Source organism: Juglans microcarpa x Juglans regia, chromosome 4D (assembly GCF_004785595.1).
Source record: "Juglans microcarpa x Juglans regia isolate MS1-56 chromosome 4D, Jm3101_v1.0, whole genome shotgun sequence".
Taxonomy (NCBI): domain Eukaryota; kingdom Viridiplantae; phylum Streptophyta; class Magnoliopsida; order Fagales; family Juglandaceae; genus Juglans; species Juglans microcarpa x Juglans regia.
Genome location: NC_054600.1, coordinates 26,023,309 through 26,044,538, shown reverse-complemented (window position 1 = coordinate 26,044,538; position 21,230 = coordinate 26,023,309). Strand labels below are relative to the sequence as shown.

The window sequence follows — 21,230 nt, the reverse complement described above, 5'->3', positions numbered from 1 at the left end:
TCTAAATGAAAAATCTGGATTTGAAATTCTCAACTTACCTTTTATATATATATAAATCTTAATAATATCAGACAATTCTTAATTATTTTAGTTTGTCATTAAACTCAACGACTCCAAATTATAAGCTAATTAAATCGGCCTTAACACGTGGATCAATTCAACTTGATTATCAGGTCGGGTAAACAGTTTTTTTTTTGGGGGGTGGGGGGTTGTCAAGATTCACTGTATTAGCTACTTCCAAACCTTTCATAAAATAATTTTTATTGTACTCACCCACTTTTTTTAGTCTTTCTAAGACTCCAAATGCAATTGAGTGACCACATATCTATATATGCTTACATTTATTTAATACCATGCTTCTAATCAACGTAACATACACTTGAATCCACTACTTTTTAGTCTATCTTAGTAGTAAAGATAAATATAATAAGATATAATATAATATAAAAAAATAACATAAAAAAAAAAAAAAAAAAGCAAAACCGTATATGGGAATCAATGGAATATTTTAATTCAAGTGGCTTTCCAAGGAAGGAAACTTCAAATTAAACAAACAAATAAGATTCTAAATCATTAGCTACACAATGCATCCATCCTTCATATTTAGAGCCCACTAGATTATTAAAAAAATAAAAAAAAAATACTCAAAAAAGAGATTTATCAACATAAGGACACAAAGCATATGGACAAAAATCAAATTCCATCATAGAAAAAACAGTCATGATTTAATAAGATATTATGGTAGTTCTTTCAATAGTCGATGCACCTCACTTGACTCTTCGAGCACCTATTTTAAGAACCTTAAAGTGCATTATTTTATTTTGTTTTGTTTTGGGGATGAAAAATGTAACAAAATTAATAAAACGTACATCCATGTCTTGATCTGTCTCGATTATGACACTACACTACAAATCCGAGGCAACTCAATTGAAAGTCAATGTGCATGCACATTAATTATATAATGATTGAAAGCATCATCATCAATTTGGCTCCATTCTAACTATAATAATATTATTTTACCTTCTCATTATTTTGATGATTTATATAATTAATTTTTTATTTATTAATTAAGAAAGGAATTATTAAAATATTAATTTTTTTATTTTTAAAAATATTTAAAGATGTTAAAAAATTATGAAAATAAAAAATAAAATACATAAATTTTACCTAAATGGCACGTCCAACAATTACTACTGGACGACAGCTTAGCATTACTCTACTAACTAACAATGTCACAAATGAGTTAATTAAACATGCGATGTAACTTAACTGCTTACCTCTTTCTCTTTAAATAGACTTTTTTGTATCCATCTAAAGAGAAAAATAGAGTATTACTTCTGTCAAATGCCTTACTTTATAGCCGGATTGTTATGTAATTCTTATTTATGATTCTTGAATTTTTAGCGATTGTATTAGAATTTGTAAAAGCAAGTATGTATAATTGAATTGATTGGATCAAATTTGTGTGATAAGTATTTTTTAGATTTTTATTTAAGTTATTTAGATTTTTATAGAGTAATACTGAAAGTTCAGTATTACAAAAAAACAGAATAATAAATAGTAAATACAGTTTTAGAGTGATATAAAAAAATAGTAGAGTATGCAAGTCCTGCACTTTCTTTAAAAAAAGTGTACAGGACTTGCGTACCTTATAACTGTATAAATTATTTTATAATATGAACAAACGTTATCCTTCAACCAGCAATATGTGAATATCATTTTTTTAATAAATATCTGCCAATCTTGTGTAGTTGCAAAAGGATTATGCGTATATCATTACTTATTTAAGTTAATACTGATTTTTCTTTGCTCTTTAGTTTTTAACCTACTGCAATTATCCAAATCATTATTAATAAAAGAGTGATGTTAGTGTATCGCCCAGTTTTGATCCACGATTGTTGGGCGTGCTCATTAGTATAAATTCTATATTTTATTTATTTTATTTTTATATTTTTTAAACATATTTAAATATTTATAAAAAATAAAAAATATACTAATACATTAAAATTTATTTTCTTAATTATTAAATAAAAAAGTTAAATATATGATGGGTCGAAATAAGAGACAGAGCTGGACAGAAAAAGGGGAAATGAAAGAAATAAATAGATGAAATTGGTCACACAAATTGGGGGGACCATATCTTGGAATATTTGACCATTTAACTGAAAGATGCTTTGATTGCCTCTAAAATGTCTATATCAACGGAGTTACCAATACCAACCTGGCTGATCAATCTCATCCCACAAAAAGATAAATTTAGTAATTTACAATCTGATGGTTCCCGAGAAAGTTGAATATTTGCGATCATTGATTTGTCGTGATCATGATAAAAATTCAAAAATCAAAATGGGACGGCCTTTTTTTTTTTTTTAATTTTAATTTTAATTTTAATTTTTGAACAAATACTGGGATCTGATCCCTGGATGACAATATGACAATATCTTGTAATTTGTTAATATTTATTTGCCGTTTTTTTAATAGTATTTTATGTTTATCATGGAACAGAACCAAGAACATGATAAATCATAAATTCATACTCGAACTTAAATAAACTTGGTAGTACGCCAGCCGGCACATACAGTGTTTGTCAAAGAGGAGAAGAGAGTGTAGGATAAAAATGCTGTGGTGAAAACACGTTTTAAAACAAAACTTTATAGTCTGATTCTGTTCTTGCTTAGTCCAGCTTTCTTCTTCTTCTTCTTCCAAGGGCTTTTTGAGCTATGAATCGGACCTTACAAGCCCTAGAACCACCGAAACCAACTCGATGGGTTGACTAAAAACCCGTTTTTACCGTCTGGGTAGCGATTGAAACTTAAAGAAACGGTTCGAAATCTTGGATTTGCTTTGAGAAAAGAAGTCCAACAATGGACCGGTCCTGAACAGGGGACTGTGAGTTGGATTTACATTCCGGGGCTGGATGGGGTTGAGGTGGCTTGTTTCTCTTTAATGTGGGTTTTTTCTTGACGAGTTTGGAGTGAGTTTTTGGATTTTTGGTCATGGCTCGGCGTCATGGATGGCAACTACCAGCTCACACATTTCAGGTGGGGGGTGTCTTTCTTTTTGTTTTGGTTATGAAAGAATGGGGAGGTTTTTGTTGTGTATAAAGCCAATGCCTTTTGTTGGGGACTTTCTTTCGTCAGAATTTTTTGGGGCGACTTCTAATTATGGATTATTTGGTCGCTAATATTTGTTTTGTTTTGTTTTCATTTAATTCTGTAACCGTTTTCCCCTTTTTCTTTTATAATTTTTATGCTTGTCTCTTGAGTTATGTTGAAGTTAAAGAGTTCCGGGTTCTGTAAATTTGATAATTCTAAGAAGATAAATCTTCTGATCTCGTGTGTTATGTCGCTTTGCACTTTCAAAAAGGTAAGGTCAAATTTAACGGAAAATTTGGGTCGGCTATGCTTTCATAATGTGTGGAACTGCATCTGCAGAAGTAGTCTGATTTAACTGTTCACGGTAGGATGTAGATGGTGGCTTGTTGGATCCATGTTTTGGGAAGCCGTGAGAGTTGGTCCACGGCCTGCACCTGTTCTGTTTTTTTCGACCCATTCTCATTTTCTTCTTCTGTACAGGTTGTGGCTATAACAGTTTTTTTCTTGCTATCAGTCGCATATTATGCCTTTTTTGCCCCGTTTCTCGGAAAGGAAATATACGAATATGTGGCTGTTGGTGTTTATTCTGTCTTGGTAAGCACCCAATCCTAATATGTTTATCCTTTTACCTTCATAATTCCATGATGGGTATACTTTTCTTACTTCTTGATTATATTTCAGGCGCTGTCTGTGTTCATTCTCTATGTTCGATGCACAGCTATTGACCCTGCTGATCCTGGAATTCTGCTTGAAGCTGACAAGGCGTCTGCCGGTAAATCACCTAATGACACAAATCTACATGGTTAGTGTTCTTCAGTGCAATTTAGTTTTAGTTTCAATGTACTTGAAAATACTTGTTAAATGGTGGACCTGATTTAATGTGTTACAGTTATTAGAAGTATATCATTAGATAAGGTCCACCATTTAACTAGAATTTTCAAGTAGAATGGATTTATAATTAGAAAATTATAACCCACTTGCATTTACATATTGGAACATTAGAAGAAAGGAATATCGATTGATGTTTTTGAACATTGTCTCGAGGGAATAGTCTGATCCTACATGAAGCCAATCCTTCCATTTTCGTCTGAAGTAGAAAACTGCTGAGACGTCAATTGTTTGATATTTTGCTACTTTAATGGCAGAAGTGGATTTGCTCCTTAATGAGAGTGATCCCAATTTTCTTTTTAGGTATACAATGAGATAAATTTAGGATGTGAACCTCCTTATGCCTTTGCTCTTTGCAATTTCTCATCAAGCTGCATAGCATGTGACTATTGTCTCAGGGAATGCTACATCTCTTGAAGAACCCAGCAAGATAGAATTGAAGTATGGAGGAAAATCTGATAGGCAGGGTCCGAGTTGTTGTTCGAAAGTTGGACACTTCTTTTGTGGTTTTCTTGTAAAAGAAGATTGCCGCAGCGATGATCCTCTACAGCAACAATCTGGAGACGAGGATGCTTTATTCTGCACATTGTGTAATGCTGAGGTACAGGATTCTTACTGGAGAGGCTTATTTTATATTTGTTGTTTTTTCCGTTTTTTTTTTTTTTTTAGGGGGGGGGGCAGAAAACAACTTCGTTTTAATTATGTGATGCGTGGTTTGTTTAAACATAGCCATCTCCTTTGTCCCAAACATGCACCCAGAAAAGCACACACAAAGGAGAGAAAAACTTGAAAAAATAAAATAAAAGAAAGCAAAGAAAAGGTTTTATACAGAACAGCGACTTGGGTAAGCTCCCCATACCTAGTTCAGTTAGTTGCTTATATTTGAAGTTTTTTTAAGTTGATTTAACACTTTTAAAATTATCCATCTAAGGAGGTGATCTTAAGATGGTTTCTGTTTTTAGCCATTTGGGGTATGCATTAAGACACAAATGTACTTTTTTTTTTTCTAATTAATAAGAGAATTTTATTCCAAGTAAATAGGCATAGCCCAAGTACACAGAATGTATACAAATGAATACACCTAAATACAAACTAGAACAGAACACAACTAAAACAACACATTACAAATATTCCCATTACGAACTAGATCCTTCACCCAAAAACTTAAAGCACTAAAGAAAAACTCCCTAAGTTCCCCCATGGAATGTTCACTGTCTTCAAAGCACCTTCCGTTCCTCTCCAACCAAAGGCACCAAATCAGGCACCAAAGGCACAAGGGGATCATCCTCCACGCTACTGCACTGCTTCTACTCCTCCCAAGACCCTGCCAGCAAGGTGACACAACAATGTACTTGATGCGCTGAAGAAACAAATCAAGGTGTGCACTGCAAGTGTCGTGTGCATATGAACACACTAAGGCCCCGCTTGGATTTAGAGTTGATTCAACTCATCTCATCTAATCACTACGAATTTTTCAAATTTCCACACAAAATATAATAAAAAATTCAACTTTTTCAAATCTCAAAATAATAATAATATTAAAAATTACTATTCTAACAATATTTATTCAACTTTCATCTCAACTCATCTCATCTCAACTCACTATCCAAATCTCACCTAAATTAAAAGTGGCAAAAGTTGATAGCATTGACAAGAAAGGTTATACCTTTAGTAATTTGTGGAATGAAATTTTCTTCTCCTGTGCATCTAATTACCCTTTTCCCCCTTTTGGGGCCTGGTTGATATCTGCCTCTCGAGGATTGTTTGGGGCCTCACCTCTACTCTGCTTTGCAAGGTATACACGTCTTCACATAGACATTTCGTGCATGAAAAAATTTCAATTAGATACTCTGGTCTTTCAAAAACAGATTTCAACCTTTGTTTTTGTTTTTTAATGTTTGTGGGTGAATTATACTGTTGTACAAGGAGATAATGTGTATTGCATTAGTTGCATGGTGCTTTTCACTAGAACCTTTAGTTAAAATAATTTTAATTTACAAACAAAATCACGGAGGAGAGAATTGTTACGAGGTTCACATTATGTCTTTTTTATAGGTACGCAAGTTCAGCAAACATTGTAGAAGTTGTGACAAATGTGTTGATGGATTTGACCATCATTGTCGGGTAAGCTTTAAAATTTTCTAATCTTTGTTCTTGTGTCTCTGGCTTTATTGACTATAAGACCTCAAAATATGTATAAACATCTAGGAGGGGTCTGAAAAGGACTTTACTGCTTGGATGATTACAATTATGTTACAAATTGCCATCTTATCCTGCCTATATCCTCTACTGTTGCATTGACACGACTAAAATTATCTTCAACTCTGGTGCAGTGGTTGAATAACTGTGTGGGGAGAAAAAATTATATGACATTTGTGTGCCTCATGGCAGTGAGCCTCGTTTGGGTAAGTTTTAGGATAAAAATCTTGATTGGAAATCTCATTTCCCTTACATTTATCCCTTGATTTATTTTGTTCAAATCATCTTACCTGAACTAAATTTATTCTCTTTGGACCCTTTGTTTGTGTGCATAAAAGCTTATTGTTGAATGCGGTGTTGGCATTGCTGTTCTTGTCCGATGCTTTGTTGATAAAAAGGGCACAGAGAATCACATTGCCGTTAAACTTGGAGTTGGATTCTCCAGGGCCCCCTTTGCTACAGTGGTGGTATGTTTATTAACTTGTGTGCCTTCAATATTGATTTACATTTACAGGAAAATACTTATGAGTTTATCCTTGGTGTGGGTTTTGTAGATCCTATTAATGTAGTACAATGTACATGCACTTCAATTTATATTTTGGCCTTTTGAGAACTGCCATGGCCTGGAACTTATCGTCCATGCCAAGAAGTACCTCATAGGACATATCTGCTCGATTCTTCTTATCTTGAATTATTAAAATTAGATATTGGATTCTTCTTGATACAAAAAATGGCGAAGAATCAGAAAATACTTACTGTAGAGATCATCTATTTATATTACATATTAAGTTCTTGTCCATGGAATCTATCAGCCAGATAAAGTGAGCCGTATTTTGGGTTTTTCTCATATCCTACTGGGTTCTACCCACATGGAAGGTCCAACTTGTAGATTCTATTAATGGAACTGTACATAGTTTGGCTGTTTGTACTTGGCAACAAAAACAAAAACAAAAAAAGAAGCTCGCTGGTTTGTTTCTCCTTATATGAGTTCATGTGGCTTGATCCGTGTGTAATGTGTGCAGCACTTCTACCTTATAAAGCAAGCTGAATTAATCTTGCACTGATTACTTTTTCCTTTTGTTGTCTTATTTTTTGGGGTATTGATTAGTGACAACTTTTTGCATCTGTTAGAGTTGGTTTTGCTTGAAGTTTTTTCGAAATGTTCTCAGTTCGATTTCAGTATATTGCTGCTATAGTTCACTAGTTTTTATGAATAATTAAAGTAGTTTTTACACACTGGGGGTGATGAAGGAATTGTAAAGTCTGAAACATGAACTTTATATTGATTTCAGGCCTTGTGCACAGCTGTTTCTTTTCTGGCTACTGTGCCTTTGGGAGAACTTTTCTTTTTCCACATCATTCTGATTCGAAAGGTGTGTTCCTTGAATGACCTACCATCCCTCTCTACCCATCTAAACATGCTTGTGGTGAGAACCATTGTTGTTTTTGCTGCAGGGTATTACAACATACGAGTATGTTGTTGCCATGAGAACACAAAGCGAACCGCCTGGTCCTTCTATAGAAGGTGGTGATCAACAAAGTCTGGCATCATCACCAACTAGTTCTGCTGTCACTGCCTTAAGTGGAAAAAGCTCTCTTGGAATGGGCTTGCAATATAAAGGTGCCTGGTGTACCCCTCCAAGAATCTTCATGGACCACCAGGTATGACCACTTCTATTTCTCAAGTTGAGAAGAGAAGGATCTAAATTTACTCTCTGATTATATTTCAAAAAATTATTTCAAGCTAAAGGCATGAATATGTTATCCAAAAATTTGTTGAGAAGCAAATCAATTAAGTTTTGGGCATGTTTTGACATGACTGTTTGAGTTGTCCTCCTTCAGTAAAGTGAATTTTGTGCCTGAATTAAAATGTATCTAATGAACAGGATGAAATTATACCTCATTTGGAGCCAGGACGCCTACCATCCACAGTGGATCCAGATGCAGTGCAGCTGTCTGACATGGGGAAAAAGTTACCCCAGCGTCCAATCCGAATCAGTGCATGGAAACTTGCTAAACTGGATTCTAATGAGGCAATTAAAGCAGCTGCAAAAGCTAGAGCATCATCATCAGTGCTTCGTCCAGTTAGTTCTCGACAACATCCATACGATGCTGATCATTTGTCCAGTAGTACTGTGAGTGGAAGAACCAGTCCAGTCAGCACTGATCAAGGGTTTCACCGTAGAAATGCTAGAGCTGGGGCATCGAGGTTATCTCCTCCTAAGAGCTCATATCCACCTAGTCGTGCCAGCAAGGAAGATATTGAAACATGCAATCAAAGTATTAGCAACCTTAGCAGTCCTCAACTCTCCAACATCACGCCTTCACTGTTGGAGCAGCAAACTGTACACGGAGATCACTTCAATCCTATTTATCAATCATCAGCAGATCAATCTCCTTGCTCGACAAAACAAAGTGAGCATAACGAAAATGCAGTTCGTAAGAATGTAGCACAAATCCCTTTGAGAAATAACAACTTGGGTCTTTTAGAAAACTCAAGATCATCAGTCTTCTGGGATCAAGAAGTGGGCCGTTTTGTTTCCTCATCTTCCAGAGGTCTTGGAACAGAGCTGTCGTACACAGGTCAATCCATTTTCTTTGGTGGTCCTGTTGTGAATGAACAGCCGATCAGAGGGACAAGAAATTTGAGCTCAGTGGCTGCTGGCCTGGATAGAGGTTCTACATCGAGTTATTATCAGCAGAGATCACAGAGGGGCGGCCAGCTTCCTGTATTTGTTCCGAGTGATTCCCGGCAAAATCAGTTCTCTTCCAAATTGCCATGAGGAAGCCACGGATTTCTTTTGCCTGATATAGAGATCTAGAAACTGTTTTATTTATTTTTTTGGTAGGTTTGTTTTTCAAACTTGATTTTGATTTTACCATTTTGTGCAGCTCTTGGATTCCTATGCCATGTTCACTGATTCATTCTGAGGTGTGACTTATGAGGGTTTTAATTCCCATGCTCACAATGTTTCCATATACTGGCCAGATGGTAGCTCTTTTTCTCTTATGGCGGCACTCTATATTCCATAGTTTGACACTATGTCTATTCATAATGCCAGGACATTTTAATCCAATTTATAGGTTGTCTTTATGTAACTCGAACTCGTGTCATAGTTTCTATCTGGATGCTAAGGTTCCATTTGGATTCAAAGATGAGTTGAGGTGAGTTGAAGTGAGTGGAGATGGTTTTAAATGAGTTGAATAAAATATTGTTAGAATATTATTTTTAATATTATTATTGTTTTGAGATTTGAAAAAGTTGAATTGTTTATTATATTTTGTGTGGGAATTTGAAAAAATTATAATGATAAGTTTAAGGGCCGATCTACGTTGGTTGTCGCCCCCCCAAAATTTTTCAAAAATATGATTTGGTATATGATTTTTTCAAAGATATCCTAATATAAAGATAATTTACCCCCCCAAAATATTTTCAAAAATCTCATTTGGTACTTAGTTGTCTAAGTTTCTTTTAGTTTTTTAATAATTTTTTCTTAATTATACCTATTTTTTGTCATTAATAAAATCTCAAATTCTCTCTCTCTTTTTTTTTTTTTTTTTTTTTATTTTTTATTTTAACATCTCATAAGAGGCAATAAAATATCTTGATTTTTTTTTTATAAGCTATTTGGTAAATTTGCAACCTCATTTTTTCTATTTATTTATGCTTTTTCTTTTAAGTATTCCACTAGCTAGCTTGTTTGAATTAGTTTTGTAAGTAAGTATGTATATACTATCATCAAGTTAACAATTATGAGTGAATGCAACACATCTTGCATAGTTATTTCTGTTTATATAATAGAGACTTTACAATATTCAATTTTAGATTTAACAAAAAAAATTATCTTTGTTTATTTAATTTTTATCATTTGCTTCAAAAAATATTATATAACTATTTCTATCTTAATTTTTATCTTTCACTTGAGTCCGATGAAGCTCAAGTGAGAGGTTTAAATGTGTCTTTAATAATTTAGTTTGTTCCTAGATAACAATCTTATATGATTAATGTTAAATATCAATGACACACTTTACTATCTTAAATATCGGTTACTGTTCACTCTTACATACGACACACTTTACTAATCGCCTTCCACGCACCAAATCCTAATTCTGCACTTGGATGAGTTGATGTGAGTTTCGAATATAGACGGACCTAAATGTCAAAGGTCTAACATTTATCCAAAAGTCTAATGGCTAGGATATTTATTTGGGCTAAACTTTTAATCATTATATCATAATAAACCATGTGCATTAATCATGCATTAATCATTATGTTATGTTTGTCGTGCTATATGTAGAACTTGGAATTAGTTAACCAAAGAGAGGTAAATTAGATACAAAACGTGAAACTATTTTGAAACTGTTATTCATAGCCATGATTTATTCTGCTTTTCATTGGCTTATTGAAAATCAACTATGGTAGGTAATTTGACAAAGTCTTATTTATGGGGTAATTATACTGCAAACAGTTAAATTTATAATCATGCTTTGCACATAGGACGGAGATTTGGTATGCCAAACTTTAGATGGAAATAGAAGTTTCAGTTTTGGTATTATATAGGCTTGATTTTTGTAAATAGTTACAGTTGTCATTGCTTACATATTGTAAAACTTAGGTGCGGTTTGGATAGGGAGTCAAGGTGCAATAAAAGTTGAAAGTTAAATAAAATATTATTAGAATATTATTTTTTAATATTATTATTATTTTAAAATTTAAAAAAATTAAATTATTTATTATATTTTATGTAAAAATTTAAAAAAATTGAGATGAGATAGCCAAATAGGCCAGTATAGGAATTTTTTGGAACCTTGGTTGGAAACATTTGTAATTCTATGTTTGCTTGTAATATAATATTTCTCTGCTATAAGTGAGAGACAAATAAAATTAGAGTACCGTTTTCTTTTAACAAAAAAAAAAAAAAAAAATTAATCGTTGTTCTTGGTAGATGAAAACAACCAATTTAGAAGAAAAATAACGATATTATGAGGTACATAAATTAGGTTTCAGAGCTCTGAGGTTCTAGAACTTTATGGCAAAACATTATTCTATATGACTGATTATTAATTATATATAAAAAGTTGCGACTCCTCATCACCAAGTCGTTGTAGTATAGTGGTGAGTATTCCGGCCTGTCACGCGGGTGACCCGGGTTCGATCCCCGGCAACGGCGTTATTTTTTATTTTTTTAAGTCTCAAACTCTTTTCATTCCATTCAGTCTCCTATTTCAGTACGTATGATGCATGAATGGAATGTTGCATTGTTGGCTCTTCGATCGGAACCTGGATTGAGAGAGCATGTTTTGAAAACCGAAAAATAAAATTTTATGTCCTCCTTCAACTTTTTGATTACCCTTCTAATCATCAAATCTAGATCTAACATGCATATTTTGAACTGAAAAATTCTACTCATTATACAGCTCACGCCACACAGTGTACATAAATTTTTATTTTTTCTTTTCATCAAATATGTAATGTATAAATGATGAATTATATAATTTAATTAATTTAGAACGAATAAAACAAAAATAAATAAATAAAAAATTAAATAAATGTAATGTGTGGAAATAATGAGTAGCAAAACTCTTCCGAACTCTATCTGATCAAATACTAAATGCCAACAATTACGCGGTAAGAATTGTCGAGTGATGTCCAAGAAGTATAAAAATCTTGTTCTCATTAAAGAGTTTTGAGGTTTCTAAGATATACAAAATTTCAAATGAACCGGTATAACAAACCTTCTCTTAATTTGTATTATTCAAGATACAACAACTTAACTAATTATCGTATAGGCCGAACCAACTATGCAGAACCCATAACTCCACCTAAAGAGCACATCTCTTTTGTTTGGAAAAAGAAAAATGTTTAACGCAGTCGGCCTGCGTAACTGTGGGGGAGTCGTTGCCTCCGTAGAAATGAAACGATTCGTTTAATATAGTGACAAAACGATGAGTTTTACATTTGCTTTCCTTCTGTTGTCTTCCCCAACAAAATCAAGTCACTTCTTCAGGCCAACTCTTCAGTATCTCTAGTATCTCTCCCTTCATCTTCCTTATGAAATTGAACTCGTCAGTTCTCCAGCTCTCCAGCTCTCACAGTGAGCTGCACTCTTAGTGAAATTTGAATTAACTAAACAAGTGCTGAAGGGGAATAATCAGGCCTAGCCGTGATATTATGGGGCTGCATCCGAAAAATTAGAAGGGGGAAGGGATGAGAGTGAAAGGATGTGAGGATGAGGGATCTAAATCGACTTGAGCAATGAAGGAAGAGGGGAGAGGTGTAGTGTAGAGAACTATGAGATAGACTGTGTTTAAGCTTGGTCTGATCGATTGTTTACAGCAATTTTTTTTATTAGGCAATTAAATGGTGCTTCTGGAACCTGGTCGCTGGGAAGAATGTGATAGTATCGTCTAGTCCTTAAAAAATTATGGTTTTCTCACATAATTTTGAAAAAAAAAAAAAAATCCTCCACATGTCTAAAATGTCTATGGGACTTGGCTTGGTTTAATATATGAGACTCTCTATTATGTATAGATTCAGGCCACCTTTGACTGTCGGCCCAGGATAGGTGGTATGTTGTCATGACACTGTCTCTAATTAAGTTTACATTTTTCCCTCTTATGTTAATTTAGCATTAGGCTTGTATCATCAGTAAAGCTTTCTAGTTAATTGGAGCCTCTCATATCTATCCTCTATTAAGTTTTTAAGGATGACTTATAAAAAAGAAGTTTTTAAGGATGACTGAGAAAATCAAGCCTACAAGATTCTTGTTTATTTTGATGGGTAAGATTCCTATGAAGAACAAACTCTGAATCTCTGTGAAGACCAAGCCGAAGACCACATGAAGCCAACGCAAGATGTGAAGAACAATCTCTGTTTGAAGAACAAGCTAAAGACCACGCGAAGCGAAATGCGAACTCTGAATCTCTTCTTCAGATTTCCTTGATTTGTTTTTTTGTTTTTTTAAATATAATGGCTGATGTCAGCCGTCTCCCCACCGACTACGCGCCCCGACTGTCTCTAGAAGAACTACTCAAAAAAATATGTACCTTTTTTTTTTCCTTTTTATAAAACTTCTCTCCTTGTACGTAAGAAAATTCGGCAAAGCTAAAAACTATTGTTCAGTCGTTGAGGCTATATTTTTTTTTGAATAATCATATTTATCATCTTCACACACCATATATTACACATATTTTAATTTTATTTCATTTTTCTTATAATAAATATGTCATGTATAGATGATAAATAGAACAATTCAATTAGTTTAATAAGAATAAAATAAAATAAAAAATAAAAAATATTAAAATATATAAAATGTGTAATGTAGAAGGATGAGTAGCATCTTTTTTTTTTTTTTTTCCTAACGGGAACATAGAGTTTTCCTACGGTATAATACCTCATACTGAACTTTTTAAAAAACTGAAGATTAAAAATTTATTTTCTACGGTTATATTTTTAAAGAAAATAATACTTTCAATTCTTATCGCTAGAATTTTTTATTTTATTTTTTACGTGTGCTCCTTCGGTTCAGTGTAGATCAGTGATCACTGCCGTGACAACATAAAAGAATCGTGCATTATATAATGAAAACAATGCTAATAAAACTGACAAAAACACAACTTTTCAGCAAAACAAATAAAATATATTTCGCTTAGAAAAATTCTATTCTCAAACTTTATGTAAATTGGTAGACAATATAATTTAATTTAGAAGAAAAATTTTAAAATTTAAATCTTAAAAATCAAATCAATTTATCATTTAAATAATATAGATGATGTGTTCTATACACTAATTTTAAAATAGAATAGCGCGCATATTATTTTATATATTCTAAATTTTTTCAAGTATTCCTCAATAATAAAAGGAAACATTAGTGAATAGAAAAATACATAAGCATTTTGTTTTCGGCCGTTAACATTAAAAAAAAAAAGTAGGTTTTATAAAATATAAATAAAGTTTGAGTAGTACTACATTTATCCAAAAAAATCCCGAATTTACTTCCCGAATAGCATATTTTTTTCTTTTATTTATATATTTTTTTAATCATCATAAATATTTTTAAAAAAATAAAAAAATTCACAATATGATTAAAAAAAAACTTTCTTAATCACTAAGGAAAAAAAAAAAAAAACTTCATTCGGAATACTTTTTGTCCCGAATTCGGGAGGTTTAGCATTTCTCGTAAAGTTTTATCAACAAGTCGTTGTAGTATAGTGGTGAGTATTCCCGCCTGTCACGCGGGTGACCCGGGTTCGATCCCCGGCAACGGCGCTATTTGTTTATATTTTGCTCAGTCATTTTGCCCTCTATTCCTCTCCCAAAGATACCTTCCAGCCAAAAATAAAATAAAATTCTGACCCAGATCCTCCATGATAAATTTCGAGCCATCGTCTCTACATCCGGAGAATTTGTTTGGCTGAAACAAATCCCTAATGGCCTTTTGGTTGAGGTTTCGTTCTAAGCTTTTGTGACCGTGCATTAACCTCAATTTTAGGTGAAAATCCCTACTCTCCCTCTCTCGCCAATTAAGTCCGGTTCATGCAATGGCAAACTCGAAAATATATTTCATGGTGATGGGCCATCTCCAACGAATCCCAACCGTTTCTCTTTTCTCTCCGTACGTTCCCGGTTCAATACCGTTAAAGTTGAAACCAAGAAATCACAAACCTTCCTCCCTCCCACACAATGCTAAGCAAATCTTAGATTCCCTCTCGGCATCGCTGCCCACAGACACCTTTTCTTTTTCCTTAACTTTCTCGAGATTTTACGATGAATGTGTTACATCGTCGGCGTATGGAGTAGATAGATGACTTGTCGCTTTTCACTGTCTGGAATAGTATTGTTCTTGAAGCTCATAAGTTCTAAGGGCTAGTTTGTTGTTTGAAAATGGCCGGAGGCGGAGGCGGAGGCGGAGGCGGAGGCGGAGGCGGAGGTATCACTCCTGCAAGGGAGCTCGATCAGACGCCCACTTGGGCCGTCGCAGTAGTTTGCGCAGTTATCATTTTGATTTCAATAATTTTGGAGAAAGTTCTTCATATGGTTGGAGAGGTAATAACAAGGTTGATTCATGAGAAAGAAAATAGGTTCAATCCTTCCAATTTATGTTTTTGTTTTGTAATCTGTATATTTACTTCAAAAAACCTTTCTGGGCAATTTGATCTCGTTGGGAGTAAAAAAGTTATTTGCCCAATGAGCTGGATCTTCTGTGGTCTGTAAGGGTATGCAATTATGATTTTCGTGATTTAGTTTTCTAAATAGATAAATTTAGGTGAACTTTTCAGTTTCATACGATGGTTGTAAATTTAATTGCACTGCATAAGTCACAGTTTTTAGCAACATTTTATGAAATCGTCGTTGGCTGCAGTTCCATAGAAACAGTCACAACCGCTCTTACAGATTGTAGTTTGAGATTTATAACTGCGGTAATTGGCAGTCACACGGCAGTTTAGAGATTGGAAATGTTTAGGTTGGCTTGTGTAATTAAGGTTTCTTACTATGTCGAGTTGTGTTGTGTGATAGTCTTGTTATTGATCCTTGAGATAAGGGGTTTGGTTTGAATGTTGAATTGATCTTTAAGAAAATTCGCATGGCTGCATATTGGTCTAGCATTACGTAACTTGCTTCCTTGTAACTTCCTAATATTAAAACCCATTAACACGCCGCCATGTTCATTTTTTTAAAGTTTTTTTTTATGTATTTATGTCTCTATATAAATAACATTTCTGAACAGTTAATCTGTCCTTTTTGTCTCAGTGGTTTCAAGAAAGAAAAAAGAAAGCTTTGTTTGAAGCTCTCGAGAAAATAAAAGGCGGTAAAAGCATTAATCCTATTTGTTAGTGTTTCTTTATTGATTTTATATATTTCTATAAGTTTGGTTTATGAAATATTGACCAATGATATTTCTTGGGTCTCCTAGTGATCAAGATCTCTTTTCCTGTTTAATTTTTGCAGAGCTTATGGTTTTAGGATTTATATCTTTACTCTTGACATTCGGGCAAAGCTTCATTTCTAGCATGTGTATTCCCATGAAGTTTGCAGATACAATGTTACCGTGCCCCCTAAGAGGAGGGGGTGACCATCAGAAACCAAAACCTGAGCCTGAAATGGGAGAAGGGGAACATCGTCGCAGGCTTCTATGGCATGAGCGTAGACATCTAGCTGGTGGGGCGCAGGTCCAGTTTGCAAGCTGGTAAGTATATCAGTTTGAGAATGTAATTGAGCATTGAATTTGGTCAGGTAGGTTTCATTTAACATTCAGTTACAAATTAATATGCTAGCAGATACATTTATCTGTTATCCACTATAAGAAAAAGCTACATCCTTGATCTTTTATTATGGACTTCACGTTCCTTGTGTGCAGGGTTAGTTCTTTATCAATCCATTGCTTTCATGAATTGCTATGGTGGAGTTAATTCCATGAACCTGCACTTTGGATAACTATATGTTTAGTACTAACGAGACAAAATTGAAGAGCATGTTTGGCTTATCAATTATATTGTGAGAGGAAATGATCTTTTCTGTTGATCTAATTGTAGATTGATGAAGTGTATATTTCCATCAGTGCATGGGTTAGATATGACCATCCCATTATAAACTAGCTAGAAGAGGAATTTCACCTTATGAATTAGTGAGGCTAAAATTGTTCTAAAGACCAGAAAGTTGGGCTTTAGAAATCAATGTGTACAATAATATAGAAGACAACTTTTCAATTAAAAATTACTGGGATTGAATCAGAGAGGTACTAGGGAAAGATAATATCAGATAAAAAATTCAGTTCAGGAAGCTGAAGGTTAGATAAAGTTGAATTAGAAAAGATATACTGATCATTCAAATACAATCAAAACATATATACCTCTGACTTTTATTGTTTCTACACACCATAATCTTAATTCCATATGTAAATTGTTGAAGGATATATAATACAAAGCATGACTCAATATTGTTGTCAATCTTTACATTCTAAAATTAATCTTACACTAGCAGGCAGATTGATAAACCCCTCCAGCTTTTATCTTTTCAATCCAATGACCGATGTAATTGTGAACAATCATTCTTAAATTTCCGCAATCATTCCTTTCCTGGTCATAGGGACTGACGTAATTCTTAATTTTTCATAATGTAGGGGCACGTGCCACTTATATCTGTGAATGGTTTACATCAGTTACACATCTTCATATTCTTTTTAGCAGCCTTCCATGTGATATACAGTGCCATAACAATGCTGCTGGGAAGATTAAAGGTGGGTTCACATTCAGGTTTGTACATAATTGTTTTGTAATTCCTAAATTTTTCATATAATGAACACCTGGAAACAAGAGGCACAAGGACCTTTGGATCAGGGAGGAAAGTATTCTCTGGGGATAAACTTGTAATATTAGTGCTCTTCCAGTTCATGGGGATGGTGTTACACTTTTCAAGAGCCATAGGTGCTAATCAATTTATATAGGTGGTTCCAACATAAACCTAGTTGATTACTTACAGTTCTCTATTTTTTCAGATTCGTGGGTGGAAGGACTGGGAACGGGAGAGTACTAATGACCCTGAATTCATGAATGGTATATTAGTGAATGATGAAAATATTGCCTGCTGTTTGTTGCTATCAAAATTTTAGCATGGAAACTCTAGTCTATTAAAGTGTTGTGTTTACTTATTTCTAAGTGCTGTCTTGGTGTGTGCTGATTGTTCAGATCCTACAAGATTCAGGCTTACTCATGAGACATCATTCGTAAAGGATCATACTAGTTTCTGGACTAAATCACCGTTCTCCTTCTACTTTGTAAGAAATGTGTCTTCTAATCAATGATGTCATTTACTTTTTACCTATAAAAAAAATGATGTCATTTACTTTCAAGATTGAATTGAAGTCAATATCATGCTACTGTAATTTCTAGGCATAATTATTTGTGGTGAGCATGAAAATGATTCAGTCAAGTTTGAAGCACGACCTAAAAAAAGAAAAAACAAAGAACGTGTCACAATCTTCTAAATTTGCCATACTGGTTACGGTTCTTTTTACATTATTTTTTTCTAAGTTTTTTAACATTACTTTTAAACCTGTAATTGTTGATGCAATGCTTGAATGTTCCAATCTTTCAGGTCTGCTTCTTTCGACAATTCTTCAGGTCTGTTCGTAGGGCTGACTACTTGACTTTGCGACATGGATTTATTACTGTGAGTTTCTTCAGATGCAAGAATCTTAAGGTCATCTTTATATGGTAACTCTTCATAAATTAATTCATTTCCTCCTTATAGGTTCATTTGGCACCTGGAAGTAAGTTTGACTTTCAAAAATATATAAAAAGGTCATTAGAAGATGACTTTAAGGTAGTCGTGGGAATCAGGTAAAGTGCCAAATTTTGTTAACATTCTGTTGGTAATTAGCGATTTGCTTTACTGGCATTGAGATTAGGTACCTGAGAATAATCCTTTCTTTATCTTGTCCGTATTTCCTTCCGATTTTTTTCTGACCTTTACCTTCATGCTCCTTGCAGTCCACTATTATGGGCTTCCATGGTGTTCTTTATGCTAGTTAATGTTAATGGTTAGTCTTACTTCTTACAACTTATTTTTTAATTTTGGCAATGGAGCTGTTTTTCTTGAATGATATCAAATAATTTTCATTTTTCACACTCAAAGTTAACATTGATATAATTGATCTGATCTTATCCTTTTCAGGATCGTATGCTATGGTTTGGGTGTCAATACTTCCTCTAGTTGTAAGAAACTTGTCATAAAATTATATGAATATGTGTTTATATTCCATGACTAATGATTGGGTGGTTTAAAGATGGTATTATCAGTTGGGACAAAGCTTCAAGCTATAATAACAGAAATGGCTCTTGAAATCATAGAAAGGCATGCTGTAGTCCAAGGAATACCGCTTGTACAAGTTTCTGACAAGCATTTTTGGTTCGGTTGGCCTCAATTAATTCTTTATCTCATCCATTTTGTCTTGTTCCAGGTACTAACTAGTTGCCTTCTATTCTTTTTGCATGATATATTCTACGTAACCATATGTGTTACAGCTTTGTAAATTCCAGCTGGGTGTAGATTAGAGCACATGCTTACTGTTTTCTGAGTGACATTAAACTTTTTTTTTTTTTGAGAAATTGCATACTTTTCATGTTAAGATTTATTGAGATTTTCTAACTAGCTGATTCTTGTCCAGAATGCATTCGAGATAACATATTTCCTTTGGATATGGGTAACAAACTTCTCTCTTTCACCTTCCTCAAATTATTTCTATCATTCCCTGTTGGAATTCTGACTGCTTAGTCTTGGTGCAGTACGAGTTTGGCTTGAGATCTTGTTTTCATGAGGATTTCAATCTTATTATTCTAAGAGTTGTCCTTGGGTAAGCAATGCCTCTTAGATATCATTCTTCCTAGAAGGTTCCTTCATGGACAGATAATTAACATTGGACTGCCCAAATTAGTTAATGAAATTTCCAATTTGACAGGGTGGGAGTCCAATTTATGTGCAGCTACATCACTCTTCCTCTGTATGCCCTTGTTACTCAGGTACACTCTTTAAATTAAATACATGCTTAAATTTAAGAGTAGCAACTTGCAGAATGTAGAAATTTTCGGAAAGTTATGAATATGTTCTAGTTTTGGTAAACTATAATTGGGCTAATCTTCCTTAACGCTGCTTTCACCCATTACTATTTCTGTCCATCCATCGATCCATCCATCTATCCATCCATCCACATGCTAGCAACTGGCAGTAAACTTTTTACCATATTTTCAAAGTGGTGATGAACGGGTTCTTACTTTTTTGTGGGGGATATTTAGATGGGATCAACCATGAAGAGGTCAATTTTTGATGAACAAACTTCCAAGGCCCTAAAGCAGTGGCATAAAAAAGCTGTAAAGAAGAAGAATGACGGGAAAGGATCATCTCCACCTCAGACTTTGGGTGGAACCCCTCGTGACTCGCCTTTGCCCTCCCCACATGATCATGCGCATCCTGGCAACCAATTTTCTGATGTGGAGGCAGACGGGCCTTCTTCTAAGAAAACAGCAGACATCATGGCAAGCGTGGACCTTTCTAGGGAACAGAAATCCACCAATAATGATGGCTTCGGTGACCTATTAAGTGGACCATGATCGGATGTTAGTGATTGTGATGGTCAATGTGATGAGAAAAATGTGAGAAAAATATTGACTGTATGTTTATGGCATGCTATGGGGCCTTTACTGGAACGAAACAATAGGCGGCGGCAAATGTTCTGCAACACCAGGGCCAGAGGGCCATATTGGCATGACTGATTTAAATTTAACATAGCTCAAATGTAGACAAAACTTCATGCTTCCTACTGTGTAGAATTCTTCTTCTTTCTCAACCTTCTGTATACATGTAGACTAATAGCCTTGCTGGATTAATGTCACACCCTAGAAGTGTCAATTCTGCCATGTTTGATGGGTAATAACCACTCGCAATGAAATGCTCATAATTTCATACTTGTTTGCCATCTCATTTATGCTCTGTTGGTATATCTGGCAATTGACCGTAGGGGGTTTTGCCAACATCATTAGATTGCACATGACTTTTTCGGTGAATCAATAGGAACCCATGGCATGTTATACGTGTGTGTATTTTGGTGCATGAAACTTGCATAGTATACACGGAATATGCCATTTGCTAGGTACGTAGAAGAAGTAGAAGAGTAACCGAAGCCCATTAAACATAATTAAACATGGAAAATGTTATTCCAACCTCCTATGAACATTAATTTTGAATTAAAGTTAAAAAGCAGTTATAATAATTGTATAAAGTATAAATATTAACGATATAGACAAAAAAAAAATAGTAAAATTTTATACTTTCAAGTTTCTCAAATGTCCATAAAAAAATTAAAAAAAAAAAATCAAATGAAATGATGTAACGTATAATAATAATTTTCCTTTTTTACCACCCAACGTTAATATTCGTCGAAGGGAACGGGATAGGAATATATAGGCATTGGGAGATTTATGCTACGTTTGGATAGTGAGAATATTTAAGAAGTATTGAGAATATTTGTAAATAATAATAAAAAAATAATAAAA

General features: G+C 34.0%; 2 protein-coding genes and 2 non-coding genes across 4 annotated transcripts; all 4 read left to right on the top strand.

Annotated features, from left to right (window-relative positions):
• Positions 1 to 2,545: 2,545 nt before the first annotated feature.
• On the top strand, positions 2,546 to 9,263 carry LOC121259966 (protein S-acyltransferase 21-like). Its single transcript, XM_041161807.1, has 10 exons — positions 2,546 to 3,041; positions 3,576 to 3,689; positions 3,777 to 3,897; positions 4,382 to 4,584; positions 6,039 to 6,107; positions 6,317 to 6,388; positions 6,521 to 6,649; positions 7,475 to 7,555; positions 7,638 to 7,844; positions 8,069 to 9,263. The coding sequence occupies exons 1-10, from the start codon at positions 2,997 to 2,999 to the stop codon at positions 8,963 to 8,965; spliced, it is 1,938 nt and encodes a 645-aa protein (XP_041017741.1). The 5' UTR covers positions 2,546 to 2,996; the 3' UTR covers positions 8,966 to 9,263.
• Positions 9,264 to 11,281: 2,018 nt separating this feature from the next.
• On the top strand, positions 11,282 to 11,353 carry TRNAD-GUC. Its single transcript has one exon. It is a non-coding gene; the product is annotated as a tRNA-Asp (tRNA).
• A 3,026-nt stretch (positions 11,354 to 14,379) lies between these two features.
• On the top strand, positions 14,380 to 14,451 carry TRNAD-GUC. Its single transcript has one exon. It is a non-coding gene; the product is annotated as a tRNA-Asp (tRNA).
• Positions 14,452 to 14,538: 87 nt separating this feature from the next.
• LOC121259976 (MLO-like protein 9) lies at positions 14,539 to 20,643 on the top strand. Its single transcript, XM_041161818.1, is given in 16 exon segments — positions 14,539 to 15,228; positions 15,934 to 15,991; positions 16,132 to 16,347; positions 16,350 to 16,369; positions 17,303 to 17,419; positions 17,678 to 17,735; positions 17,868 to 17,956; positions 18,277 to 18,351; positions 18,433 to 18,521; positions 18,672 to 18,721; positions 18,856 to 18,896; positions 18,968 to 19,141; positions 19,349 to 19,384; positions 19,467 to 19,534; positions 19,640 to 19,700; positions 19,974 to 20,643. Coding segments are annotated over 16 exon segments (1,629 nt in total). The 5' UTR covers positions 14,539 to 15,066; the 3' UTR covers positions 20,289 to 20,643.
• Positions 20,644 to 21,230: the final 587 nt, after the last annotated feature.

What these genes read in the sequence shown, in the direction of transcription:
- LOC121259966 (XM_041161807.1), top strand. Translation starts at nt 2,997, where the DNA reads ATGGCTCGGCGTCATGGATGGCAACTACCAGCTCACACATTTCAG. An exon ending in TAATGACACAAATCTACATG is followed by an intron (nt 3,898 to 4,381) that starts GTTAGTGTTCTT and finishes CTATTGTCTCAG; the next exon opens with GGAATGCTACATCTCTTGAA. An exon ending in CCCCCTTTGCTACAGTGGTG is followed by an intron (nt 6,650 to 7,474) that starts GTATGTTTATTA and finishes TATTGATTTCAG; the next exon opens with GCCTTGTGCACAGCTGTTTC.